General features: G+C 66.6%; 6 protein-coding genes across 7 annotated transcripts; 4 read left to right on the forward strand and 2 right to left on the reverse strand.

Annotated features, from left to right (window-relative positions):
* GNG13 (G protein subunit gamma 13) lies at positions 1-409 on the forward strand. The gene is made up of 2 exons (XM_040973607.1): positions 1-128; positions 224-409. Exons 1-2 carry the CDS (start codon positions 31-33, stop codon positions 327-329), a joined length of 204 nt encoding a protein of 67 aa, XP_040829541.1. The 5' UTR covers positions 1-30; the 3' UTR covers positions 330-409.
* CHTF18 (chromosome transmission fidelity factor 18) lies at positions 376-5,384 on the reverse strand. Its single transcript, XM_040973606.1, has 19 exons — positions 5,099-5,384; positions 4,922-5,014; positions 4,821-4,846; positions 4,604-4,742; positions 4,142-4,351; positions 3,954-4,051; positions 3,700-3,823; positions 3,504-3,631; positions 3,154-3,247; positions 2,832-2,930; positions 2,582-2,712; positions 2,336-2,477; positions 1,725-1,949; positions 1,497-1,646; positions 1,292-1,422; positions 1,008-1,149; positions 820-936; positions 686-743; positions 376-591 (listed from the first exon to the last, which is right to left on the reverse strand). Exons 1-19 carry the CDS (start codon positions 5,378-5,380, stop codon positions 452-454), a joined length of 2,529 nt encoding a protein of 842 aa, XP_040829540.1. The 5' UTR covers positions 5,381-5,384; the 3' UTR covers positions 376-451.
* Positions 5,385-5,611: 227 nt separating this feature from the next.
* On the forward strand, positions 5,612-7,702 carry RPUSD1 (RNA pseudouridine synthase domain containing 1). Of its 2 annotated transcripts, none has more exons than XM_040973991.1 (5): positions 5,612-5,959; positions 6,087-6,210; positions 6,292-6,394; positions 6,481-6,582; positions 6,697-7,702. In XM_040973991.1, exons 1-5 carry the CDS (start codon positions 5,778-5,780, stop codon positions 7,086-7,088), a joined length of 903 nt encoding a protein of 300 aa, XP_040829925.1. In that variant the 5' UTR covers positions 5,612-5,777; the 3' UTR covers positions 7,089-7,702. The 2 variants fall into 2 exon arrangements, with proteins under 2 accessions (XP_040829925.1, XP_040829926.1); XM_040973992.1 differs by having other exon boundaries at positions 5,612-5,911.
* Positions 7,703-7,745: 43 nt separating this feature from the next.
* LOC121151911 (mesothelin-like protein) lies at positions 7,746-13,377 on the forward strand. The gene is made up of 16 exons (XM_040973763.1): positions 7,746-7,765; positions 9,007-9,060; positions 9,364-9,558; positions 10,046-10,166; positions 10,501-10,586; positions 10,689-10,815; positions 10,902-11,092; positions 11,218-11,308; positions 11,416-11,557; positions 11,671-11,858; positions 11,981-12,136; positions 12,206-12,333; positions 12,442-12,575; positions 12,651-12,745; positions 12,820-13,072; positions 13,292-13,377. Exons 1-16 carry the CDS (start codon positions 7,746-7,748, stop codon positions 13,375-13,377), a joined length of 2,067 nt encoding a protein of 688 aa, XP_040829697.1.
* Positions 13,378-13,565: 188 nt separating this feature from the next.
* Positions 13,566-17,030, reverse strand: LOC121152067 (mesothelin-like). The gene is given in 13 exon segments (XM_040973993.1): positions 13,566-13,673; positions 13,742-13,928; positions 14,008-14,102; positions 14,209-14,479; positions 14,606-14,761; positions 14,824-15,002; positions 15,141-15,297; positions 15,299-15,352; positions 15,431-15,598; positions 15,666-15,795; positions 16,636-16,682; positions 16,793-16,836; positions 16,970-17,030. Coding segments are annotated over 13 exon segments (1,620 nt in total). The 5' UTR covers positions 17,016-17,030; the 3' UTR covers positions 13,566-13,587.
* A 4,240-nt stretch (positions 17,031-21,270) lies between these two features.
* CIAO3 (cytosolic iron-sulfur assembly component 3) lies at positions 21,271-24,643 on the forward strand. Its single transcript, XM_040973608.1, has 11 exons — positions 21,271-21,337; positions 21,433-21,528; positions 21,611-21,754; positions 22,150-22,282; positions 22,382-22,501; positions 22,613-22,731; positions 22,814-22,943; positions 23,262-23,334; positions 23,461-23,598; positions 23,672-23,829; positions 23,917-24,643. Exons 1-11 carry the CDS (start codon positions 21,272-21,274, stop codon positions 24,153-24,155), a joined length of 1,416 nt encoding a protein of 471 aa, XP_040829542.1. The 5' UTR covers position 21,271; the 3' UTR covers positions 24,156-24,643.
* The last annotated feature ends 102 nt before the right edge of the window (positions 24,644-24,745 follow it).

Consider the following 24,745-nt stretch of genomic DNA (forward strand, 5'->3'; position numbering starts at 1 on the left):
AGGCTGGCCGCCGCGGAAGCCCCTGACGCCATGGAGGAGTGGGACGTGCCCCAGATGAAGAAGGAGGTGGAGAGCCTCAAACACCAGCTGGCTTTCAAGCGCGAGATGTCCTCCAGGACCATCCCCGAGTGAGTCCCGGCCTCTTTGCATCTCGTTTGCGTGCACCTAGGGCGGGCAGGCAGGTGAAAGCGCATGCCTGCTGACCCTGCCCGCCGGCTCACAGGCTCCTCAAGTGGATCGAAGACGGAGTTCCCAAGGACCCTTTCCTGAACCCCGACCTCATGAAGAACAACCCGTGGGTGGAAAAGGGCAAGTGCGCCATCCTGTGAGCGCAGGGCGGACGCACGGGCGCGCACCAGGACAGCGAGGCAGACTGCTGGCGAGGCGTTTATAAACACTTTCCAGCCCTGCGTGAGTCCGTTTTCTCCTGGGGTGGGGAGTGGGGGGCCCACTACAGCAGGTCCCGGATGTGCAGGCTGCGCCGCACAGCATTGGACACACCCTCATTGAAGCGGAACCAGACCTGGCTCCTGCCCACGGCCGTGCCCATGCGCCACTCCGCTGAGTCCTTGTCGCAGGCCGCGTGGTCATCTGTGGGGCCATGGCGACACGCAGTTATCACTGGCCTTGCTCCAGTGCCCCCACCACCCGACACAGGGTTGCCCCAGCCCCACCCCCAACACACCTGCCCTCGGGGCTGCCACTCTCCTGACCACCACACGTCCGAAGAAGTCCCGCTCAGGCTGAGGAACCAGGACCAGGAGCTGGGGGATGCGCCCATGCCCCCTCCCGGCCCTTCCTGGGGGACCCCGGCCATACCTGCTCCTCGGGGACAGCCCTGCCCAGGTGCGCCAGCCGCTGCTCATGGTTGTGGAGGGCTCGAGGGGCAGGGGACTGCACCCTGCTCTCCCCCGGTGCCGGGGGACCCCCGTTCACCTGCAGGGAGAGGCTGCGGGTGAGGGCTGTCCAGTGGGCAGGACCCCCCGCCCCTGCCCACACCGGCTCACCTGGTTGCCCTTCCCCACACGGGCCACTTCTGCCCGTCGCAGCTTCTCCAGCTCCACCTCCCGCGCGATGAGCTGCTTCGCCTGGTAGGTAAGGGGCTTGCGGGCCGGCAGCTCTGGGAAGCGGCACAGCTCTTCCACATTCCTGCCGGGCAGCACGAGCCAGCCTAGCACCCTGACGGAGCCCACCTCGGCCTAGCGGCCCAAGAGAGCTCCCTGACTCTGGTGCCCAGACAGAGCCCCCCACAGTCATCCCAGCGTAGGCAGGGCACGCCCCTGGCACTCACGGCTCCAGCCGGTAGACATACTGGCCGTCGGGCATGCGCTGCTGGCGGTAGGTGAGGCTGTAGGCCAGCATGGTGCCCACCAGGCTGGCCAGCTGCTGCTTCTCCCGCGCACTGTAGAGCTGCGTGCTCACCTGCAGTGTGGTGACAGCCTAAGTCCCGACCGCAGAGCCCACCTGGCCGCCCCCCCGCCGGCACAGGCACTCACGGGCCGCAGCCTGGGGGTCAGGATGTCCAGCAGCAGGCACAGGGCGTCCAGGAGCAGGGCCTGGGGTGCTGCCCGGCTGCGGGGGGCAGGGGCGATGCCACACACCAGCGCCTGCATCAGGTTCTTCATCTGGGTGGTCCGGACCTGAGCCTAGGGCAGAGAGCGAGCTGGTCTTGCCCTGTCCTCCCGCCCCAGCAGACGCTCCCCCAACCCCCATGACGGGCACACCTCCTGCTGGCTGCTGGGGAAGACGATGCGGGGCACGTGGCTGCAGGCCAGCAGCAGGTGGAAGGCCACGGGCAGGAAGGGCGGGTATCGCAGCAACTGGAAGCTCTGGCTGTGGTGGGCAGCACACCCCAGCAGGTCGTCGAAGGCCAGCCAGTCCAGGGCCGCGCACACGGTGCCCAGGCTGGAATCACGCAGGCGCAGGCGCAAGAAGTTGTCAAACAGGCCCTGTGAGGCGGGCAATGCACAGGTCTGAGCCCCCACCCACACACACGCAGCATCCAGAGTCAGAATGTACCCACGTGTGCACACACGCATAGCATCCAGAGGCCACCCTGAGCGCTCCCACTGCAGGCTACAGAAGCCCCGCCCGCCCTCCTGGCTCTCCCTGCCGCGTCTACACACCTGGACCTCTGGGTGCAAGCGATCCCAAGGCTAAACCAAAGCTGCTTACGGTTGGGGTCTACTCAGCCGGGTTCAGCAGGGTGGGGGCCCCCTGCCAGCTGTTCCACTCCATGCTGGCCAGCCAGCTCCTCCAGGCTACAGGACCATCGCGTCCCTCCCCCACAGCCTGTCCCCAGCCACGTGGCCCAGCCCAGCGCAGCCTGCAGTACCTGGACCACCTTCTCGTGCTCGCCTGCAGAGCTGGCCACGTGCAGGACATGGTAGAAGCGCTGCGAGGCCAGGGAGCCCGAGTCCCCATCCCCGGGCAGGAGCCCCAGAGCAGGCAAGGAGGGGTCCTGGCTCGCCTGTCGCCTGCAGGAGACATGCACTCTGTGTGGGCGTCCCCACCCTGACCCTGAAAAACCCCAAGCCGAGGACCTACCCTGGGGCCCAACCACTTGCCCCCTAGCACCCACCTGTTGGGGCGGGGCAGCTGGAAGACCTCCTGCCACACAGCGAAGAGGCCCTTGCGCTGGTCCTTGAGGCCGACGTGCGTGGCCTGCACCGCACGCACACTCAGCTCCCGCCGGCCCCGGCCATGCAGGAACTAGGTATGAGGTGGAGGGTGAGAGGCTGCACCCCAACCCTCGCAGCCCCCGCCCCAGCCAGCCATCTGACACCTGCACCCGGACCCTCGCAGCCCCCGCCCCAGTCAGCGCCTGACACCTGCAGCGTGTTGATACAAGCGCGAATGTCGTTGTCCGTTTTCTCACAGAGTGCAGCCAGCGCACCCGGGTCAGCCCGCATGCCCTGCCTCAGGCAGATCTGGGGGGAACAGGAGTGCTGAGCCCCCATCCCAGGCCCCGTCCTGGGCTTCACACGCCTCTGGGGGAGGCGCTGCCTGCGACAGGTGACAGGCTGCCTCCTGCCTCCCTGTGGACCGACCCAGGTCCTCATCATGAATCAACCCCTCGGCATAGTCACCAACCCCAACCAGCTGAGGGTCTGAGCCCAGGTGGCCTCGCCCCACCAGGCTGCGCCCACTCACCTCCTGCAGCCGCTGCACAAGCCTGCTGGGTAGGGTCGGGGGCAGATGGAGCACCAAGGCCTGCTGCTTCAGCTGCCGCAGGGCGGGGGCGAACCTGTGGGGGCAGTGGGGAGAGAGACCTAGAAGGCCAGCCCAGTCCACCCAGGGGTCATTCCAGTGCAAACCTGGGACACAGGGAGGACAGAGGAGAGGAGGGGAAGGGAGGGGAGGGGAGGAGAGGGGAGGGGAAAGGAGGGGAGAGGAGGGGAGGGGAGAGGAGCCCAGCCCGCCCAGCCGGCCCAGGGGGCACTCCAGTATAGACCTGGGGCACAGGGAGAGCAGAGGAGGGGAGGGGAGCCCAGGCCACTCACAGGTCATTGCAGATGCAGATGACAGGCCTAAGCAGAAGGCCCCGCTCGGCCCCACGCTGCCGGCCCTCGGCGGAGGCTGCCTGTGGGCCCTTGTGGTTCAGTATGCCCAGCAGCACGTTCACGGCCGCCTGCGGGTAGGGCTCGGTCAGCCAGGCCCACGCCCACCCTGCCCCCACTCTGACACCCCACAGCCTACCGTGGACGCCCCATCGATCTCGTCGATGACCAAGCAGTTGGGCTGCCCACTGGCGCCCAGCACCGACTCCATCTGTGTGGCGGCCTCAATGCGCGCGCGCAAGGCCTCGGGACTGCGGTCATCACTGGGGACACAGGGCTGGGTCTCAGGGCGGCCGTGGCCAAACAGCAGGAGCCCAGCCCTTCAGCAGGGCCCGTGACCCTGCGGGCCTCTGCCCCCGGGAACATGCCAGGATCGCCTCCTGCCTCGTTCACCTGGCGTTCACCTCCACCACGCAGTACCCGGCATGCCGCGCGATCACGTGGGCCAGTGTCGTTTTGCCCAGCCCGGGGGGCCCACACAACAGGGCCACCTACAGCACAGAGAGAGGGGACCGAGAAGGACACGGCTGCCCGCCGCCCCTGCCCTGTGCCCCCCAGCCTTGAGCTGTGCCCCAGCTCACCTTGTGCCGTGGCCTCCGGCTGGCATCCAGCTCCGCCTCCAACAGCTCCTCCAGCACCTGTTCATGGCTCTTCCACTTGCCAGGGGCTGCAGCATCCTTGCCACCACGCCCAGGCTCCACGCCAGCTCTGGGCTTCCGGGCCGGTCTCTCGTGACCAAACACCACCTGGTCCCACCGCCTCAGCCACTTCAGGAGGCAGCGGTTGGTGAACTGCAGGAAGGGATGTGGGGCCTGCAGCAGCCTCCGGGCACACTTGGGCACATCCCGACAGGATCCAAGCCCCCAGCCCGCCCACATGCGGACGTCCCGACAGGACCCAAGCCCCAGCTTACCTGTGTGGGGACACCATGACAGGCCCCCAGCCCCATGGGGATGCCCCGATAGGACCCTGGCCCCCAGCCCGCGTGGGGACACCATGACTGACCCCTGGCCCCCAGCAGCCCATCTTTCCCCGCGTCTCACGTCGTCACTGAGCAGCTCCCGGTAGCAGCGGGGCGCAAACTCGTCCACCCACAGGTCGTGCTGGGCGTCCTGCTCGGCCGGCCGCTCCTCGGGGGCCGCCCCGGGCCGGGCCTCTGCGCCTTCCTCCGCGGGCCCGGGGCTGCGGACGGGGTCCAGAGCCGTCAGGCGCCCCGTCCAGAGCAGAGGGCGCCCCGCGGGAGGGAGCCGGTGTCCTTACCTGTGCAGGGCGTCCCGCTGCCGCCGCTGGAGATGACAGGGTCGGGGTCAGGCCGGCCCACGAGCACCCCACAAGCACCCCAGCCCCAGCCCGCACCCCACCTCGTGGTCGACTTGCTCCTTGAGGGAGGACAGGGGCAGCCCCAGCAGATCCAGCCGGCCGCCACCTCGCCACCGGACGTCGGGCAGGAGGCTCTGCAGGCGGGAGCGCGGTCACGCACAGCGGGGTGCCCGGCGTCCCGCCTCCACCCTCCGGGGTGCCCCGCGCCCCGCACGCACCGGGCCCTCCGCGGGGTCGGCTCGCAGCACCAGGAAGGCCCGGTGGCCGTCGGTGGACGTCACGGAGACGAAGTCCTGCAGGACCGGGGCCCGGCGCAGCACGCGGCGGGGGGCCAGCTCCAGCCGGGGCCGCTTGGCGCCGGGCGCCCCGGAGAGCAGGTCGCCGCAGGCCTCCGGCCCTGCCGGCCCACCTTCCCGCTCGGCCAGCACCTCCAGCTCGGCCGCGAACCGGCTGTGGAAGGTGTCCTCCGCGCCCCACGGCTCCCGCCCGTAGTCCTCCATGCTGCCCGCGCGTCCCAAACCGCCCGCGCCGTCGCCAATCAGCGGCCGGCGGCCCTCGCCATTGGTCGGCCGCCTGGGGGCGGGACCGAGTCATGGCTCGGTCCTCAGCCGCCATTGGTCCTCCTTGCCGCCGGCCCGGGGCAAGAGGCGGGACAGGGGCGGGGAGGAAGTGCGGTGGCGTGCGCAGGCGCCGTGGTCGCAGCGGCGTCTGCCCGGGCGCCTGCCATTGGCCGGCGCAGCCGTCGGTCCGGGCGGTGCGCCGGGCCCGGGCGCTGCTCGGGGGTCTCCGGGCTGCTGGGTGCCGCGTCGGGGGCCGGGCATCCCCGAGGGTGAGGGGTGAGGGGCGCCCGCCCGGGGTGTGCGGGGGTAAGCTCCGAGCGGCCGTGGGCCGCGCGCCATGGAGCCGGGCAGCGTGGACAACCTGAGCGTCGTGTACCAGAGCAGAGACTTCCTGGTGGTGAACAAGCACTGGGACCTGCGCATCGACAGCAAGACCTGGCGGGAGACGCTGACCCTACAGAAGCAGCTGCGGCACCGCTTCCCGGAGCTGGCCGACCCGGACACCTGCTACGGCTTCAGGTCCCGGGGCGCGGACACCTGCTCAGACAGGGGTCGGGGGCGCGGGGGGCGCGGACACCTGCTCGGACAGGGGGCCGCAGAGCGCTGCCACGTCCAACCGCATACCCCCCTCTCTCCCCCCGTGCAGGTTCTGCCATCAGCTGGACTTCTCCACCAGTGGGGCACTGTGTGTGGCCCTCAATAAGGCGGCAGCTGGCAGTGCCTACAGGTGCTTCAAGGAGCGGCGTGTCACCAAGGCCTACCTGGCTCTGGTGAGTCCCCGGGGTGGGGCATGGCGATCCCCCCGGGGGCCACTGGCAGCTGACTGAGCTACAGGACCCCGTGTCTGGCAGGTGCGGGGACACGTCCAGGAGAGCCAGGTGACCATCAGCCACGCCATCGGCAAGAACACCACGGAGGGCCGTGCCCACACCATGTGCATCGAAGGCACTGAAGGTTAGCTTCCCTGCTCTTGGCTGGGGTCAGGGTGGGAACAGCCCCCAGTGGGGCCCAGAGCCTTACCCCTGTCCGCTGCACCCTAGGCTGTGAGAACCCCAAGCCGAGCCTCACGGAGCTTGCACTCCTGGAGCACGGATCATATGCGGGAGACCCCGTGTCCAAGGTGCTGCTGAAGCCGCTGACGGGTACGTGCTGGGCAGGGCAGAAGGGGACACAAGACCGCCTCCACCTCCAGGCTCCCCTGGGGTGCTGTGAGCCGCCAGGGGCGTGTCCCTGTCTGAGCCCCCCACCATCCACAGGCCGGACGCACCAGCTGCGTGTGCACTGCAGCGCCCTGGGCCACCCAGTCGTGGGCGACCTGACCTACGGGCAGGCTGGTGGCCGAGATGCCCAGCCCTTCCGCATGATGCTGCATGCCTTCTACCTGCGCATCCCCACCCGGGCCGAGCGCGTGGAAGCCTGCACGCCGGACCCCTTCCTGCCTACCCTGGATGCCTGCTGGAGCCCACACACCCTGCTACAGCCACTGGACCAACTTGTCAGGGCCCTGCGGGCCGCCCCTGACCCCGAGCCCATTGACAAGGACACCTGTGGACCCCTGCCACCCCACCCCACGTCCCCTGAGACTGAGGCACAACGGGCCTCTTGCCTGCAGTGGCTGTCAGAGTGGACGCTGGAGCCTGGCCACTGAGGCGTGGGCCGGGGATATGCACACACAGCCGAGGCCTGGCCCGTTCAGCCATCCCCATTGTGGGCAGCTGCAGGCTGGTCAGCTCAGCAGCCAGGCCTGGGGAGGGTCCTGCAGGGCCAAGGACAGTATCCTTGTCCCGCCATCCCGGGACCAAGGGCCAGGCCAGGAGCCAGCCAAGCTGTCTCGGCTGAGCCCCAGGCAGCTGTGCCCCCACAGCGGTGCTGGCCAACTCCCTGGCTGGAGCCCCAGGCCCACAGGGTTCCTTCTCCGCTCAGGCCCCCCGGCCCACAGCCTGGCCAGCTCCTCTCCTGCTGCCCCTGTCTCGCTGGGACCCTTGGACCATGCCTGGCCAACCTTGTGCCTTCACTCCTGCTGGACTCTAACCAAGGCTCCTCTCACAGACACCAAGCTGGGCCTGTGGGGGCTACCCAGGGCAGCTCTCACAGACCCTGAGCTGGGCCTGTGGGGGCTGTCTGGGGCTCCTGCTCCCTTGCAGCCACGGGTATCCCCTAACCTTGGGTCTACTGCCCTTCTCCCTGGTCTGGCCGTGTCACCCCACTGTAGCTGAGCTGCACAGAATAAATGCTCCTGAACCAGCCCCAAAGGGGCCACAACCATGTCTGTCAGGTGTCTGGACACACAGCCCCTCCCCCGGGCATGAGCAGCCACTGCCAGAGGTGTGGACACACAGCTGGTCGCCGGGGCACCCCTCTGTGGCAGCCCCTCACCCCTGCCTGGCCCAGGACCACCCTCACCTTCCCTTCTGGGGGGCCAGAAGTCCCCGCATCAGGAATGGCAAGGGAACAAGAGGCCACTTGGGGCAAGGACAGGGAGAACTTTTCTGCTTCAGGTCCCTGCTGAGGTCTCAACACCCCCACAGTGGGGGCAGCAGCAGGAAGGACCAAGGCAGAAATCGTGTTCCACTGTCTGTACACGTGCCTGCCTGGCCACAGCCATCACTGAGAGCCACCTCCTGGGGTCCACGGGAGCCTTCCACAGGGAGAAGACACACACGTGACCGTGGCACACACCAGGACTCATGTTTGAAACACACAGACACACGCGTGACCGTGCCCGCAACTCACACCAGGACTGATAGATCAGACACACATGACTGTGGCACATGCCAGGACTGGTGGATGAAACGCGCACACACATGACTGCAACACGCACCAGGGCTGATCCCTGCTGGGAGGGGTATGTGCGGGCAGTCTGCCAGCAGTGAGCTCAGCCGCCCTCCCTGGGGCTGGGAAGCAGGTGTCTGCTGGCCCTGGGCCCCCGGGAGACTGCGTCACGGGCCAGGCCCCTCCTCTGCGAGACTGCCTGGCAGGTGTCACTGCATAGGCGGGGCGGGAGTCACTGGCCCTGGCAAGGGGCTGAGCGAGGCCCCGGGCCCTGCCCAGCACAGTGCCTGCCTCGCCCTGGCAAGGGTATAGACAGGGACCTGGGACGCTGCCCTGCCCCTGCCCGGGCTGACAGGCTGGTATCTCGGGACCACGTCCCGGTGATGGGCTAAGGAGCACCTGCCTGGAGGGGCTCAACTCAGGTGAGTGGGCACCCCCCGCCCCGGGCTCCACTCCCACCTTCTCCTGGGCCCCCTCCAGAGGGTCAGGGTGCAGGGTGGTGGCCAGTGTCCTGGAAGAAGCAGCAGGGCCCAGCAGCCTGCCAACAGCCCCGTCACCAGACATGGCTGGGGGAGGGAGAGCCGGGTTCCCACACCCCGTGACAGAGCACAGGTCTCTCTGTCCCATGATGAGGAGAGCAGGGGCTCCTCCCATCCCGTGGTGGGCAGAGGGAGTACCGGGCCCCCCCCACACACCTTGTGCTTTGGGTCCCAAAGGCAGGGACGCAGCTGCAGCTGGAGCTCAGGCTAGTGCCTCGCACATCCCTGCACCCCTCTCCCTGCTCTCCTCCCCAGCTGCCTCAGCCAGGATGACCAGCACACACCGCACAACCAGGGGCCCCAGAGCCGGTGAGGACATCCACAGAGGGGGTGCCCTCTGCCCACACCCCAGGTTGTGGGACCAGGCACCTGCCCAAGGAACTCACCATGCCGGGAGGGGCGACCAGGGCCAGAGAAGGGCAGTGTGGGCTACTGCAGACAGGACTTGGGAGGGTCAGCCCCTTTGGTGGGCTCGAGTGCCAGGAGGCTGTGGATGGAGGGAAGGGGCCAGGCACCATGCACCATCATGTGGGTACCGTTAGGCCTGCCAGCACCCAGCACCTCCGCCACAAGCGTTGATGCCTCTAGACACCGGGTCTCGCCCACCTGCAGGAGACACTGGCTGGGTGTCCTGGGCTGGCCCCACACAGATCCCTGGACCTTCCTGCGTGTGCCGCAGCCAAGGCCCCCAACCCGCTCTACCGCAGGCCTCGCCCTCCTGTTATGCCTGGCAGCTCGAGGAGCACCTCCCCAGCCCAGGGGCTTCTCCCAGGACCAGGATGCCAGTGAGGTTGGCCTGTGGGCCAGGTGAGTGCTGGCCTCCCGGGGACCTGGCCACCTCACATCACCCAGGGCACCAGTGACCACTTGGGGGCTGGAGCCGCAACTGGGCCGGATGTGCTGGAGGAGGCCACACCTCAGCCCAGCCTGGCACCCTCGGGTTTCCCCACAGCCCAAGATGGGGCACCACAGAGGAAGGGCAGCTAGCCCGGGCACTTTCTGTTGCTGAGCCCTCATCTCCTTCCTTAGGGTTGGTGGTCAGCCAGGCAGGGCCCGGGTCCACAGACTGGGCTGAGGTCACGCAGGCTGCACCCTGGGCAGCAGCAATTGGACCCACAGGGCCTTGAACAACCCCAGCTGAGAGCCTAGCCCCAGCAGGCAGCTCTCCAAAGGCACGGGCACTGATCAGGTGGCCAGTCCCAAATAGGCTGGCACTGCCTGCTGCCTGCCCCTGCTGAGCGCGGCTGCCTCTGAGCTGGCCCCAGGCCCTCATGACTACCTCTCGGCCATCCAGGGCCAACACTTCAGTCCTGCAGGCCTTCTGGTGCCCACCTGCCCGCCCAATGCCCCGGGACCAGCTCTCGGCCTTCATCAGGAACCTGAGCTCGCAGCAGGTGGCCCTCAGGGCCTGGCAGGTAGGCCTTGCAGCAGGCATAGTGCCATGCAGGCCCCACCCGTGCCGGTCTGGCCCACCTGCCCATACCCAAGCCTTGTCGCCAGTGGTGTCCACCTTGCCCTGCCTGCCAGCCAGACCGCCCCCCCATGTCTGGAGCACAGTGCCCGGTGCTCACCGCCCTCCCCCCGCCCCGGGAGTTCTCTGGGCTCGGGGCTCTTGTGAGGGGCTGGGTAGGTGCTGTGGGTGCCTGGCCTGAGGAGCTCAGGGGGAGCTGGGCAGGTCCATTTGGAGGCCCAAGGCTTTGCCAAGGCAAGTCTGACTGGACAGGGAGTAACTGACCACTGCCCTCCCAGCTCAGCTGTTTGGCCAACCTGGCTGCCCAGCAGCATCTCCAGGGTGACTTCCAGCTCCACCCCCCCGACCTCCTGCTCTTCTACAAGTAAGCAACCCCCCTTTGCCCTCACACCAGGGCCACCCGAGGGCAGCAGGCCTGAGGGGGCAGCGGGCTGGGTGTGGCCCTGACACTCCGGCCCCCCTGCAGCCTGGACCAGGTAAGGGACACCGACTGCCGGGCCTTCACTAGCCGTGCTACCCAGGGGCACATGGAGCTGCTGACCAACCTGCCTGACCAGAGGGCTGCCCTACAGCACACGGCCTGGGCCTGCCTGGTAGGTGCCTCTGCAGGCCGGGCTGGGCTGGGTCAGGCCAGGCAGTGAGGCCTGGTTCCCCTAGTGCTAACCGGCCACCCCTGCAGGGGGGACCCCACCTGCAGCTCAGCGCCTCAGACCTGGAGGTCCTTGGGGTGCTAGTGTGTGACATGGACGCGTCCAGCATTGCAGCTGCAGACTCCCAAGTGCTCGAGAACCTGGGCCACTGCCCACAGCTGACCACCGCCCAGAGGGTCGCCCTCAACAGCCTGCTGGCCGCTGGGAACACCTCCCTTGGGTGAGGACCCTGACACATAGCCCTGCAACCTGTGGGTGCCAGCGGTCACTGGGGCGGGGGCAGGTGGGCTCTGGGGTCTGGGATGCTGCCCTGGACTCCAACACGGTCCCAATTCCTTCTCCCAGGCCTCCTGGCTCCTGGGACCTGGAGGGGTTGCAGGCGTTGGGACCCCTGGCCACCTATATCAACCCCCACCTGTGGATGCAGGTGCCAGAGGTAGGACAGTGCCTGGGGTGGAGAGCAGGCCTGAGTGCGGCAGCCAGCATTGGTCCAAGGACATTGTGGGGCAGGGGCCTCAGCGATACCAGCAAGCTGCTTGCCAGGCGGCCAGCCTGGACTTCTTCCGCAGTGTGGTAGCCATGTGCCGGGAAGGCCAGCTCAGCCAGCGCGAGGCCAGGCGCTTTGTCACCAGCTTCCTGGAGTCCAAGGCCACGCTGGTTTCCACCAGGCCCAAGCGGGACACAGGTCAGCGTGGCCTCGTGGACATGGGGGTGCCCTGGGCCAGCGTCTTCCTGGGAGGGCCAGCAAGGTCAGCAGCCAGGCAGGAGCTGCTCACCTCACTGGCCACACTTGCCCAGGGAGGACCTGCGTGGGCGGCAAGGTCACGGCAGCCACACTGCGGGACGACCTCTTCCTGGTGCGCTACAACTGCACGCAGCTAGAGTCCTGCCTGGACAGCGGGGTGCTCAAGGCGCACCTGGACCCCCTGCTGCAGCAGCCCCTGCCCGCCGAGTGCCAGCGAGTCGTCAAGACCAAGCTCACCCAGGTGCCTAGGGGGCACAGGGCAGGGCCTGCACAGGACTGACCCCGGCACCCAGGTCTATGGGGTGGGGGAGGTGCAGCGCAGAGCCGGGACAGGGCCTGACCCCGCCCTGCCTGCCCGCCCAGGTCTACCCTGGGGGCGTGCCCGAGGACCAGCTGCGCAGCATCACCTCACTGGTCTACCTCTACTCCGCGGCCGAGATCAGCCAATGGAACATCACTTCCGGGGCCACAGTGCTGGCCCTGCTAGCCTCTGACGTGGCCCTGGAAAATCAGACTGAGGTGTGGGCCCTGGCCGGGGCGGGTGGATGGCAGACAGCCTAGGCCCTGCTGACCCCACCCTGCCCCCAGGCTGTCCTGCAGAAGTTCCTGGACCACAACGGCACGGTCACTGGTGCCCTGCTGGTGGCCATTGGGGGCTCTCGCCTGTGCTGGATGAGCCCGCAGCAGATCCAGGCCATCCGGCCCTCAGAGCTCCGGTAAGTCGCTGGGAACCCCACCCCCCAAGGGGCCACACAGGGAGTGGAGGCTGGGGAGGGTCTGTCCTGCCTGGGGCAGGAGTGTGCAGCCCCTGAACCCTTCTCCAGGCTGGCCGGGGCCCTGGACGTGTCTCGCTGCCCACAGAGCCACAAGAACCTGCTCTTCGCCAAGGCCCGTGAAGCCTTCGGTAGCATGAGGACCACCACCGCTGCCTACTACCACTCCATGCGCCCCTACCTCGGTGAGCCGAGCCCCCTCCCCTACTCCGCCCTGTCCCCCAGGAGCCCCAGGCCCTCCCCTTACCCCTGCCCTCTAGGAGGCGCCCCCGTGGAGGAGCTGCAGCACCTGGCTCAGGCCAATGTGTCCATGGACATTGACACCTTCACCAACTTGAACCCCAGCGTGCTGCAGGTGGGTGGGGCAGTGCAGGGGAGGGAGGGGCTGGTCTGCAGACCCCTCTGTGCTGCTGCCCTCCCCCCTCACAGAGTCTCAGCGTCAGCAACGTGACCACGCTGCTGGGGCAGAACGTGGGGGACCTGCAGAAGGCCCGCAGCCACCCGGCCATCCGTTCCTGGCTTGGCAGCCTCAACAGTTCGGCACTGTACAAGCTGGACCTGGCCCTGGGCACCAGCAGCCTCAAGGGCTCCACAGGCACAGCCTATGGGCTCCCTGACACCACCTCCCCGACGCACCATTCCTCAGGCCTGCTGGGGAGCCACATCGCGGCCCCCACCTCGGGTACAGGCTCACCCTGTGGACACTCATACTGTCACGGCAGTCAGGGCTCTGGGGTTTCCTGGCCCCAGCTTCTGGGAGGTGGGGAGTCGCTTCCAGCGCAGGGCTGAAGCTGTGCCCCGTCCCTCCCGCAGGCAGCCCGCGAGCCTGCGTGGGGCGTCTGCTGCTGGCTGCAGCCCTGCCCTCCGGCCTCCTGTGGCTGCTGTGGCTCGGTGTCTACAGAACAGCACAGCTTCCACAGTCTGCCCAGAGGAACGCCTGCATCGGGGTGTGGTGCCCCCTCCCTGAATAAAGTCAAGATTTTCTAACCGCAGTCTTTGCTCCAGGCCTGAGTGGCCACCCTCCACCTGCACCCTCGGGGGTCTGGTCAAGCCCAGCCTTGGGTGCCACCCATGCCGTGTCTAGAGGTCCCGGAGGGGCTGATGAGTGCTGTAGGCTTAGGACGCTGTTTATTTAACTCACATCCCCGCAGGGCTGGGCAGGGCGCACGGGGCTCTGGGGCGCCCAGGACACTGTCCTCAGCGGGAGGGCAGGGTCAGGAGCAGAGGCACCATGGTGGCCAGCAGCTGTCCAGGACAGAGGCGTGGCGCCCCGGAGTGGGTCTCTGTAGAGAGCGGGACTCAGACCACGGCCTCCCCTCACCCCAGGCCCGCCCCTGCCGCCTGCACCCACCTTGGAGAGTGAGGTCCAGGAGCAGGTAGCCACTGGGGACACCCCCGAGGAGCCCCAACTGCAACGTGTCCAGATCCTCCTGTAGCTGCCGGCAGATCCAGTCCCGCACTGGGCTTCTGTGCGCCTCGGACTTGAGATCCACCACGTGTGGGCCCAAGAGGCTCTGCACTTCAGCCACGGTCAGGGGCTGGGGACCAGCCAGGGCAGCGGTCAGGTCCCGGCCCTGCCCACCGCCCGAGGCCCCGCCTACCGCCCCTCCCCCTTACCACCAGGGCCTCCACACGCAGCTTCCTGAACGTGGCTATGTCCACGCTCACGTTCCGCCAAATGAGAGCCCGCAGGTCATCCGTGGAGGCCCCACCTGGCATGGGGAGAGGTGCCCCACGTGGGAGACCCCACAGCACACCATCCCTACCGCCAGCACAGTGATCCCCCAGCGCCCTGCAGGGTGGGACACAACCCCTCACCCAGGAAGGACTGGATCTTCTCAGTGTACCCCGGCCCACTGGCATTGCGAAAGGCCAAGAGGGCTTTCGGATAGAGGACGGCCAGCTGCTGCGGGCTGCAGGTGTCCAGGTCCTGGGGTCCAACTGACTCCACAGCGCTGGGCGGCAGGTGTACCAGTTGTTCAGGGCTGAGCACACACAGGTACAAGGGCCGGAAGCCAGCCAGCGCATCCAGGACCTCCTGGTCCAGCCAGTTCCGTCCCATCATGTAGCGGAAGATCAGGGCAGCCACCTGCAGAAGAGAGGCTACTGTGGTGCCAGAGACAGTGCCAGACGCACAGCCCACGGCCCCAGCCCTGCACAGCCTCACGACCGGCCCGCCACAGTGCCAGACGCACAGGCCTTGGCCGGCAGTCACCTGAGCGTCTAGCCTCCGACCCCTGCTGGCTCGGAGCAGGGCCGTCACTGTGTCCACCGAGGTAACGTTCCACTTGTGGATGTCCTCCAGGCTCATGGCAAGGAAGAAGTGGCCCAAGCGCCTGGTCAGGGACTCAGGGTAGCCCTGTGGGTAGGACTGCAGAGGAAGTGACAATGAAGGCCACACAGGGACGGGGATGCCCAGCTCTGGCCACCCACCTCGTCCAGCCTGCGTTTCAGGATGTCTAGCTGCTGGTAGGTGAAGGGGATGGAGTTCACGCGGTCCATCTGGGCGGCCAGCAGGCGCCCATCCACGCAGACTTCCAGCTCCCAGTCGGCATAGAAGAACAGATTTTCGTCCACTACCGCAGGCTTCCGTCCCGGGGGGCAGGCGGCCTCTGCCGGGCCAGGAGCCAGTTTTCTCTCCGCCACGCCCCTCTCCCTCCTCGCCCGGGGCCTCAGGTCCCCTTCGTGGCCTGGGGTGATCCCCCACCCTGGGGCCCACCCCTGCCCGGTGTGGTGGACCTGGGCCTCACTCTGCGTGTCTCGCCGGAGCCTGGGGTGGACCATGGTCAGCTGAGCCTGCTTCCAGTCTGGGCCCAGGAAGGCAGGATGCAGCCTGGTCCCGAGGACCCCCTGTACAGAGAAGGGCCTGCCGAGCTTCAGGTCAGGCTTGCTGAGGAGCCCGAGCAGAACCACCCAGCACAACCAGCGTGGAGACAGACCATGTGGGTGGGGCAAGGTGCTGCTGCCCCAAGACGGGGATTCCTGTGAAGAACCCAACTCTAGCCCCAGCCCTCAGGGGTACTGTGGCTGATGCCCGCACTAGTCCCGGACCTTCCGCCTGCACAGCTACTATGGTCCATGGCCCCCGGGAGGCCTCTAGCCTCGACAGGACCAGCTTGGCCAAGCCAGCCTCAAAGCACCCAGGGAGCTCACAAGCTAGGCTTCCCAGACCCCACAGGTCAGCTCGTTCACCCAAGACCCCCACAGCCTGCAACACGCAGGCACCAGCACCTCCGGGGGCTCCTCACCCCGTGTCCAGCTGGCCCAGCTCTTACCCTGCAGGCTAGAGCCACGGACAGCAGCCGCTGCCTCTTGGCTGCCGTGCTCAGGAGCACGTCCATGTTGGCCTGGGCGAGGCGGGACAGGAAGCTGGCACAGGCTTGGGGCCCGGGGCCCATGGTCGAGCTGCAGACAGAGGTTGCTGGAGACTGCCACCCGCCACAGCCCGCACCCATGATCCCATGGGACAGTGGACACAGGGCCAAGTCAAGGACATGCAGCAGGTCCAGGAAGGTGTCCACGTCCTTGGGGACTCCAAGCTCTGTCCAGCGATGCGTCAGCGCAGCTGCCAAAAGCCTGGATACCCATCCAGAACGGGTACTGCCCCAGGAGACAGGTCAGGATCCCCACCCCCCCACATCTCCCAGCTTGTGCCCACAGATATCCCTAAAGGAGAAGTGTCTGTGGTTGTCCCCCATCCAGGTCCCAGGCCGTCCCCACACCCCTGCTGGATCACCCCAGGGCTCCGGGGGCCAGTGAACCAGTTGCAGCACAGTCACCTGTGCTGGGCGGGCTGGGCCCAGGGGTCAGCAGGCGTGCATGGAGAACTGTGGCAAGGCTGCTGGCCAGTCCTCCTGGAAGCGGGCCCCTGGGCTGACCTGGCACAGCTGTGGCATTCCTCTGCCTCAGGACCATGGCCAGCTGCCGGACATACCCCTTGCTTAGACCCGACAGGGCCATGCATGTGAGGTAGAGGAGGGGCCTGGGAAGAGGCTGGCCAGAGTAGGGGGCAGAACTGTGCACCTGGGTCACCCCCTACCCAGCCCGGGGTCTAGGTGGCACAGAGGACCGGAGCCACAGTACCCTGCAAGGGGCAGACCTGGCCACCCGGAGGGAGGCAGGTGGAGAAACGCAAGTCCACAGGTCAGATCTGAGGCCTGGGGGCTGCACAGCCAGCACCTGGCCCACCCAGGGGGCACGGAAGGCCTGGAGCCACACCCCTAGGGCTACAGGAGCCTGACCCACCTGGCAATGTCAGAGGCAGACAAGACTCGGTCCAGGAGTGTGGGGTCCTAGGGACATAGGCCTGGCTGGACCTGGGCCCAGCAGTTCTAGACCCAGGTCCCAGCCCGTGTCCAGCTGCCTCCAGGGCCCAGCCCCACTCCGGAATCTGCCCCCTTACCTGAGGGGTCTGCACAGCCTGAGCCCCCAGGAACAGCACCCACCCTGCAGGGACAGGGCAGAGGGCTCAGGGGCAGGGCTGGGGGTTTCCAGGGGAAGAACAGGAAGACAAGCCACGCCTAGCCTGCCCCCTGGGCCGCCCTCCCCTTCTCCAGCACCCCTGGGGACCCCCACTCACTGAGGCTGAGGAGTGGAAGCAGCAGGAGAGCTGCAGTCCAGGCCATGCCTGGACCCTTCAGGCTAACGCGCAGCCCGTCTGGCCTGTACCCTGTGGCCCCAGCGGTGCCTGGCAGCACCTTCAGGTACCTGCAGGGTGCCTGGCTCTGCCATCCACGGCCCGCCCCTTCCGCCGCGAGGGGGCTGGGTCTGACAGCCCAGTCTGGCTGGCACCAGCCAGGCCACCACGCCCTCCTTACTCCCGGACAACCTTGGGGGTGGGGGCTGGACAGCTGGGGGTGCTGGCTGCAGTAGCCAGCCCAGTGCCCTGAAGCTGTCCCTCGGGGGCTGGGGAAGGAGGTCAGATCTCATTCCTGCCCCCCACCCGCCTCTCCCTGGACAGAGGCTCAACACTTCCATGAGCGCTGGGCCCAGGTCAGCTGATGTGCCGCGGGGCGAGTCCTGAGCAGGGACTCCATGCTGTCCTCCCACCTCTGCCCAGGACCACTCCCCAGCCAGACTACCCCCCAACAGTGCCCCTCACTACCACTCCCATGCATACAGGGCAACTAAACCCCTGCCCCACTCCACAGGGACCGGGTCAGGGTCAGTCCTGGGTCCCAGGCAGACAATTAGCCCTCTACACCTCGGGGCAGCTCCACCTCTAATGCCCACTGGACTGCCAAGTCCCAAGTCCAGGGAGGTCTTGCCCACTGTGACTTGGAAACCCCAAGGTGACCGCCACTAACCCTGACTTTAACCCCTCAGCCCACTGGGGCTCAGCGTCCTCACCTGGAGGCAGGGTGGCGCCCGGAGCTGTGGGAGGACACACGGGGAGCTCCCACCACAGGAATGCACAGGGAGGGCCGGTAGTTGCAGCTGGCAGTGGACACCAGGCACGGGCCGGCACAGGGAGGAGGCCTGCTGGGGCGGGGGCAGTGTCAGAGCAGCTGCCCCAACGGTGCTGCCCGCCACAGCTGCCTACACACCAGGCACCGCATGGTGTCTTCCATGGAGGCCCGTATAGCTTCCTCTGTAGCTGGACCCCACTGCAGCCGAACCTTCTGGCTGAACCCTCTGGCTGACCCACTCTGTGACATGACCCCTCCAGGGCTGGCGCAGGCCGTGGGCACACAGGGCGAGGTCCTCAGACGCATCGTGGGGAGGCAACAGTCTATGGGCCGCCCGGAGCTCCTCTCACGCGCAGGCACGAGCTCTGATGCCTCTTTCCAGGCTGAAGTCCCACTGGCGGCTGTCAGGGTGCCCACCCCATGTGTGGCCTTGCCAGCCTGGGCTCTGTGATGTACCACGTCCGGCTCCCAGGCCTGCACGCCATGGCCCACACGGCTCTTGCTCCCACACTTTGCTGTGTGCAGGGTCAACCCGTGTGCAGGCAGGACTTGGGCTGGGCTGGGGGCAGGTAGTGCAACCCCCGCCACTCCTGTGACCTGCATGACCTCCACAGCTCCATGACCTCCATGAACCCTGTGACCTTCATGACTCCTGTGACCCCCATGACTCCTGCTCAGCATCTATGGGGACCCAGACCAGCAAGGAGAGCTGGGGCGGGGGATGTGACTTAGTGAGAATGAGACAGGCCAGCCGTGGCTCACAGGCTAACCCTTCGTCTGCTGTGCCAGCATCCTCTATGAATGCCAGTTCGTGTCCCGGCTGTTTCACTTCCCATCCAGCTCCCTGCTTGTGGCCTGGAAAAGCCTTGGGACCCTGTACCCAGGTGGAAGACCTGGAGGAAGTTCCCAGCTCCTGGTTTCAGATCAGCTCAGTTCTAGCCATTGCAGCCACTTGGGGAGTGAACCAGCACAGCGAGATCCTTCTTTCCTCTCTGTAAGTCTGCCTTTCCAACAAAAACAAATAAGTGTATTTTAAAGAGAGAGAGAGCGAGACAGATGTGAGGTCGTGCTGTGACATAGTTTCCCGACGGGGTGCCATCAGTCCTGGAAGAAGCTCTGGCTGCCTCTCCCAAGAGGCCAGTGTGCCCCCTGTCCCCTCCACTCCATGGAAGCCCCGGGGAGCATGCCCAGCGTGGGGCCCAGGTGCCCAGTGTGGAGCACGCCTGTGCTCTAAGTCCCACTCCCGTGCGGTGCTCTCCCAGGTCCTGACACGCCTGCTCATTAGCCGCTAATGGCAGCGGGCCCGGCACCTCCACCTGTTGACAAGATGTGGGGGCCCCCAGGGGAGGCCCCGACAGCCGATTATGCTGCTAATGATGCACTCACGGCCCCTCCGCCAAATAGAATGCGTCCGCTTGGCTGCTGGGACACCCCAGCCTCGCCAAAGGTTGAGGGCACACTGGGGTGCTGGCTCCGCACACAGGAGTCACAGCGAGCCTCCGCCGTGGGGAGCCCGCAGGCATCCCTGCCCGAGTGCCCGAGGTGCCAGCCCCTTCACACTGTCCCTGGGAATCCCATCTGCGTCCTGCACAGGTGGCCACAGGGGCAGGCGAGGGGAGCATGCCTCAGCACCCTGGGCCCCTAAACCCAACATGAGGTGGCCATGAAAGCAAGCTGGGACAGGAACCCCTGCTCCCCACCCCAGCCTGCCCATGTGGGCAGTAGCAGCCCCCTCTGCATCTTTGGGGTCACTGCATCATGGTTCACAGTACAGCTCCACCACCGAGCAGCCCCATTGGGGTGCCCCCACCCACCGTGGGCTTCAGGGGCAACGCCATCTCCCTCCCAGCCATGCTTGGGGAATGGGAGGCTGCAGCGGGGGGACCTCAGGCAGGGGAGGGGGCACCCCGACAAGGGACCAGAGAGCGGCTCTGGGCATCCTGCTTCCCCTGACCTCAGCAGGCTCTCGGGTTAAGCGCCGTGCTGGAAGCACACAGTAAATACCCACAAACACCCACTAACGATGATGATGAAACAATGTGTAAAATGGGACCTGGCTCCTGAGGCTGCAGTGAGCCGGGCTCTTGGGAAATGAGTTAATAAAAGACCCTCCAGGGGCCCAGCGCAGTAGCCTAGTGGCTAAAGTCCTCACCTTGCAGTGCCAGGATCTCATATGGGTGCCGTATCGTGTCCCAGCAGCCAGGCTTACCACCCAGCTCCCTGCTTGTAGCTTGGGAAAGTAGTCAAGGATGGCCTAGAGCCTTGGGGCCCTGTACCCATGTGAGAGACCCGGAAGAAGCTTCTGGCTCCTGGCTTCAGATTGGCTCAGCTCTGGACTGGGGGGTGAATCAGCGGACAGAAGAACCTTCCTCTGTGTCTCTCCTCCTCTCCGTATACACAATTTTCCAATAAAAATGAATAAATCTTTAAAGAATCATGACATTGACCCTTTTAAAAAAAAATGCCTCCAGGGGCAATGGGCCCTGCGAGAGCAACAGGAGCCTGTGGGTGTGTGCGGCCATGGCAGGGCAGCTGTGTGTGTGACCTGGGTGGCGAGGACCATCAGCACGACCCTGCGTGACTGTGAGCCTCGAGTGTGAGGGGAGGAGTAAGCCACCACCCTACTGCCTGAACCAGAAACCAGCTCTGTCCCTGGGGTGGCAGGTCCCATGCGCCCGAGCCCCACCTGCTGACTCACGCTAACGGGCACTCCCTTGTCCTTGGGGCAGGAATCTGGCAATCCACGGGCACCCACGCGTCTCTCCCCTCCCTGCCCTCACATGGGCCCCCCAGCCCCGTCCACGGCCAGACCCGCCTTGGGCAGGCCCCCCTCCTGTGCTACCCTTGCAGCAGAGGGCCAAGTCCAGGGGTTCAGGAGCTGGGGAGCCCTCTCCACGCCAGCTCCCCACTAAGTTCCACCTGGACTGGGCAGGTGATGGCTCAGGGTGCCCACGTGGGAGACCAGCTGGGCTGCGTCTCCCCAGCTTGCCGCCGTGCGGCCATCTCTCACACCTCCTTTATTCTGGATGCAATCAGATATGGCAGGAGTTAGGCTCCTCACTGAGCTGGTCCAGCAGGGAGGACGCTGCTTATGGAATCCCCAGACACACAGTGTCCACGGGGGGGCGTCCAGGCCCAGCCCAGCACCCTGCGCCCAGCACCCAGCACTCAGTACCTAGCACTCAGCGCCCAGCACCCTGCACCCAGAACTCAGCGCCCAGCGCCCTGCACGTACCCCCATCCTGTTCCTCCCTGCCACAATTCTTACACAGAAAGCGACGCCCAGCACGGGCCGCCTTGTGTCGCAAGGGGAGCCCTTCCGGTCCGCTCCGCGCAGGCGCGGGATTCTGCACCCGCGGCGGCCAGCAGAGGGCGCGCGGCGAGGGCGCTTTCCGGCAGCGTGGCGGAAACATGCTCGCCCTTTCGCGCCCTTTCACGACTGCTGCGCGCCGCGCGGCGGCAGTGTGGCAGTCATGGCGTCGCCCTTCAGCGGGGCCCTCCAGCTGACGGATCTGGATGACTTCATCGGGCCGTCCCAGGTGGGCCTGGCGGGCGGGCGGCGGGAGCCGCGGCCGGCCTCGACGCCCCCGCCGCGCTGGCCCCGGCGGCCCGCCTGAAGCTCCCTCCGCTGCAGGACTGCGTCAAGCCGGTGCAGGTGGACGCGAGGCCGGGGCGCGGCGCGGCCAAGATCCTCATCCAAGACGACGGCGGCTACGTCCAGGTCCAGCAGGTGGGCCGGGGCCCGCGGTCAGCGGGAGGGCGGGCGGGCGGGCGGGCGCGGGCCTCCCCGGCACTGGCCGTGCTGCCTGCAGGACGGCGGGACGCGCCGGCTGGACAAGGCCCGGGTCTCCCTGGACGACTGCCTGGCCTGCAGCGGCTGCGTCACGTCCGCCGAGACGGTGCTCATCACCCAGCAGAGCCACACGGAGCTGCGGAAAGTTCTGGAAGCCAACAGGGTGAGATGAGGTTGGGGGTGCCCTTGAGAGGCTGCGTGACCTCGGGGGCCATGGCCCAGCATGCCCCACCACGGGGGTCGGCATCCCTCCACGTGCCCCCGGGGTCAGCCACCCCGTCCACAGGGGTCAGCATCCCTCCACGAGCCCCTGGAGTCAGCCGCCCCGTGCACGGGGGTCAGCATCCCTCCACATGCTCCCAGGGTCAGCATCCTTCCACGTGCCCCCGGGGTCAGCATCCCTCCACATGCTCCCAGGGTCAGCATCCCTCCACATGCTCCTGGGGTCAGCATCCCTCCACATGCTCCCAGGGTCAGCATCCCTCCACGTGCCCCCGGGGTCAGCCGCCCCACCCACGGGGGTCAGCGGCTAGCGGCCTCTTTCTCCCGACCTGGTAGGTGGTGGAACCTGCACAGCGCAGGCTTGTGGTGGTCTCCGTCTCGCCCCAGTCGGCGGCATCCCTGGCTGTCCACTTCCAGCTGACACTGGTGGACACTGCCCAGAAGCTGACGTCCTTCCTCAAGCAGATGGGTAGGTGGGGGGAGTCACTGCCCGAGGACCACTGCTTTGGACTTGTGTGTCCTGGCTGCTGGTTCCACCTGTGCGGGTCTCTGATCGTGTCCCCTGCAGGCGTGCACTCTGTCTTTGACACAGCCTTCTCCAGGAACTTCAGCCTGCTGGAGAGCCAGCGGGAGTTTGTGCAGCGGTTCCGGCACCAGACACTGCCTGTACTGGCCTCTGCCTGCCCAGGTGTGTGCTGGCTGCAGCGTGCCGTCGGTAGGGTTGGCGGGAGGTGTCCGTGGGCAGGGGCCGATGGGCAGGTGCGTGCTCGTCGGCCCAGCAGCCACCGTGCCAATGCAGGCTGGATCTGCTACGCGGAGAAGGCACATGGCAGCTTCCTGCTCCCCTACCTCAGCACGGTCCGCTCCCCGCAGCAGGTCATGGGCGCCCTGCTCAAGGACTTCTTTGCCCAGCAACAGGTAACAGTGCAGGAGGGGCTGGCGGGGCTCCCCTCTGCCGTCACAGGGCCGTGGCCATCCCGCATGTGCGTTTCCCCCACAGCACGTGGCCCCCGACCAGGTCTACCATGTCTCGGTGATGCCGTGTTATGACAAGAAGCTGGAAGCCTCACGGCCAGACTTCTTTGACCAGGAGCATCAAACCCGGGATGTAGACTGCGTGCTCACCACAGGTGCCGCTCAGGGCTCCTTCCCCGGCCAGGGACGCCTGCACCTGTTCTGCTTTCATGGTTTTGTGTTTCCAACTCTCCCTGTGGCCTTCCTACATGGCTCTGCTTCTGTCCACCCTCTTTTTTTAAAGAGCATACTTGCATACTTTTGTTATTATCGCTTCATTGTGCTTTGTTTATTTGAAAGCCAGAGTGATACAGAGTTTCACTGCCCACAGCAGCCAGGGCCAGGCCCACCCAAGAGCTGCCAGCAGCTCACTTACCACTGGGCCTGGGCTCACACCATCCCCCTGCATGGCTCAGACCGCTGCTGTGTTCCAGGCGAAGTCCTCAGGCTGCTGGAGGAGGAGGGGGTCTCGCTGTCAGAGTTGGAGCCGGCTCCCCTAGACAGCCTGTGAGTCATCCTAGGGCGCTCCGTCTAGGAGCCCAGCAGCGGCCCAGCGTGTGTGGGGGCAGGGGGTGACCAGCCACCTGTGTCCTGAGTGGCAGGGACACTTAAGCGCTGACTACCCTCCCACAGGTCCGGTTATGGCCCAGCTGAGGAGCCCAGTAGCCATCGGGGTGGGGGCTCAGGCGGCTACCTGGAGCATGTCTTCCGGCATGCAGCCCAGGAGCTCTTCGGGGTTCAGGAGGCAGACGTCACCTATAGACCCCTCAGGTCAGTGATGGTGTCCTTGGAGGGAGGCCCACCTGGGGTTGGGGTGGCCCCTGAGCCTTGCCATGTCCCCCAGGAACAAGGACTTCCAGGAGGTGACCCTGGAGAGGGAGGGTCAGGTGCTGCTGCGCTTCGCCTCGGCCTATGGCTTCCGCAACATCCAGAACCTGGTGCAGCGGCTCAAGCGGGGCCGCTGCCCTTACCACTATGTGGAGGTCATGGCTTGCCCCTCAGGTAGCTCACCCCTCAGGAGCTGGCAGGGCTTGGGGTGCCCATGGATGCCACCCATGCCCCACGCCCTCATCCTCTGTCCCTGTGCAGGATGCCTCAACGGTGGCGGGCAGCTCAAGGCCCCGGCCGGCCCTGGCCGGCAGCTGCTGCAGCAGGTGGAGAAGCTGTACAACGAAGTCAGAGTGCAGGCGCCCGAGGATGTGGCTGGTGTACGGGAGCTCTACGCCGAGTGGCTGCAGGGTGAGGACTCGGCCCGGGCCCGCCGCCTACTGCACACCCAGTACCATGCCGTGGAGAAGGCCAGCTCCGGCCTCAGCATCAGGTGGTAGGACTGGACACCTGGGAAGGCCACCACAGCGACCGGGCCCCATGTGGAACAGGACACTGGGCTGAGGACAGCCCTTAGGCTCCACACCCTGCTGACGGGTCACAGGCCAGACGAGGAGGCTGTTCTGGAAGCTTGTGTCCAGGCAGGCTCCAAGCAGGCCTCAGCGCTGACTGGAGTGTGCAGAGGCCGGCCGACGGGGATGCATGAGCCGCACTGGGGCCAGCGCATGCCCTGTCCTGGTTGGCTCCTGCCACCTGTGCCTCTAATAAAGGTTTCCCCCAGTTGTGTACACACATAGCTGAACACAGCGTCTTCTGGAAAGCCCATCAGCACTATGCCCCCTGCTGGCCACAGCTGGCCACCCTGGTCTCAGGGCCTGCACTGACATCATGGTCTCAAAACACCACCCAAGGTTGAGTGGATCTGCTGGTGCTCAGGCAAGGCAGCCAGCAGACCCCCTGGTTGGGGTCTCATGGAGGATACGCCTGCATGTCCCAGTCAGACGTGGAGCTGGCCCCACGGTGCTCACTGACCTGGCTAGCATCGACCCAGCTCTGCCGTGCCAGGGGTACAGACGCGCTGGCATCAAGG

This window comes from Ochotona curzoniae, unplaced genomic scaffold (genome assembly GCF_017591425.1).
Source record: "Ochotona curzoniae isolate NIBS_2020 unplaced genomic scaffold, NIBS_Ocur_1.0 contig_2321, whole genome shotgun sequence".
Classification (NCBI taxonomy): Eukaryota; Metazoa; Chordata; class Mammalia; order Lagomorpha; family Ochotonidae; genus Ochotona; species Ochotona curzoniae.

Coding starts and splice junctions, on each gene's coding strand:
- CHTF18 (XM_040973606.1), bottom strand. CDS start 5,380: ATGGAGGACTACGGGCGGGAGCCGTGGGGCGCGGAGGACACCTTCCAC. Junction 3,824..3,953: donor GTGGTGGAGGTGAACGCCAG/GTGAACGAGGCA, acceptor CTGTGTCCCCAG/TGATGACCGCAGTCCCGAGG. Junction 592..685: donor AGTGGCAGCCCCGAGGGCAG/GTGTGTTGGGGG, acceptor ATGGCCCCACAG/ATGACCACGCGGCCTGCGAC.
- LOC121151911 (XM_040973763.1), top strand. CDS start 7,746: ATGAGCAGCCACTGCCAGAG. Junction 7,766..9,006: donor ATGAGCAGCCACTGCCAGAG/GTGTGGACACAC, acceptor TCTCCTCCCCAG/CTGCCTCAGCCAGGATGACC. Junction 12,576..12,650: donor CTCCATGCGCCCCTACCTCG/GTGAGCCGAGCC, acceptor CCTGCCCTCTAG/GAGGCGCCCCCGTGGAGGAG.
- RPUSD1 (XM_040973991.1), top strand. CDS start 5,778: ATGGAGCCGGGCAGCGTGGACAACCTGAGCGTCGTGTACCAGAGCAGA. Junction 5,960..6,086: donor GACACCTGCTACGGCTTCAG/GTCCCGGGGCGC, acceptor CCCCCCGTGCAG/GTTCTGCCATCAGCTGGACT. Junction 6,583..6,696: donor GCTGCTGAAGCCGCTGACGG/GTACGTGCTGGG, acceptor CACCATCCACAG/GCCGGACGCACCAGCTGCGT.
- GNG13 (XM_040973607.1), top strand. CDS start 31: ATGGAGGAGTGGGACGTGCCCCAGATGAAGAAGGAGGTGGAGAGCCTC. Junction 129..223: donor TCCTCCAGGACCATCCCCGA/GTGAGTCCCGGC, acceptor GCCGGCTCACAG/GCTCCTCAAGTGGATCGAAG.
- CIAO3 (XM_040973608.1), top strand. CDS start 21,272: ATGGCGTCGCCCTTCAGCGGGGCCCTCCAGCTGACGGATCTGGATGAC. Junction 22,283..22,381: donor GTCCTTCCTCAAGCAGATGG/GTAGGTGGGGGG, acceptor TGTCCCCTGCAG/GCGTGCACTCTGTCTTTGAC. Junction 23,830..23,916: donor GGTCATGGCTTGCCCCTCAG/GTAGCTCACCCC, acceptor GTCCCTGTGCAG/GATGCCTCAACGGTGGCGGG.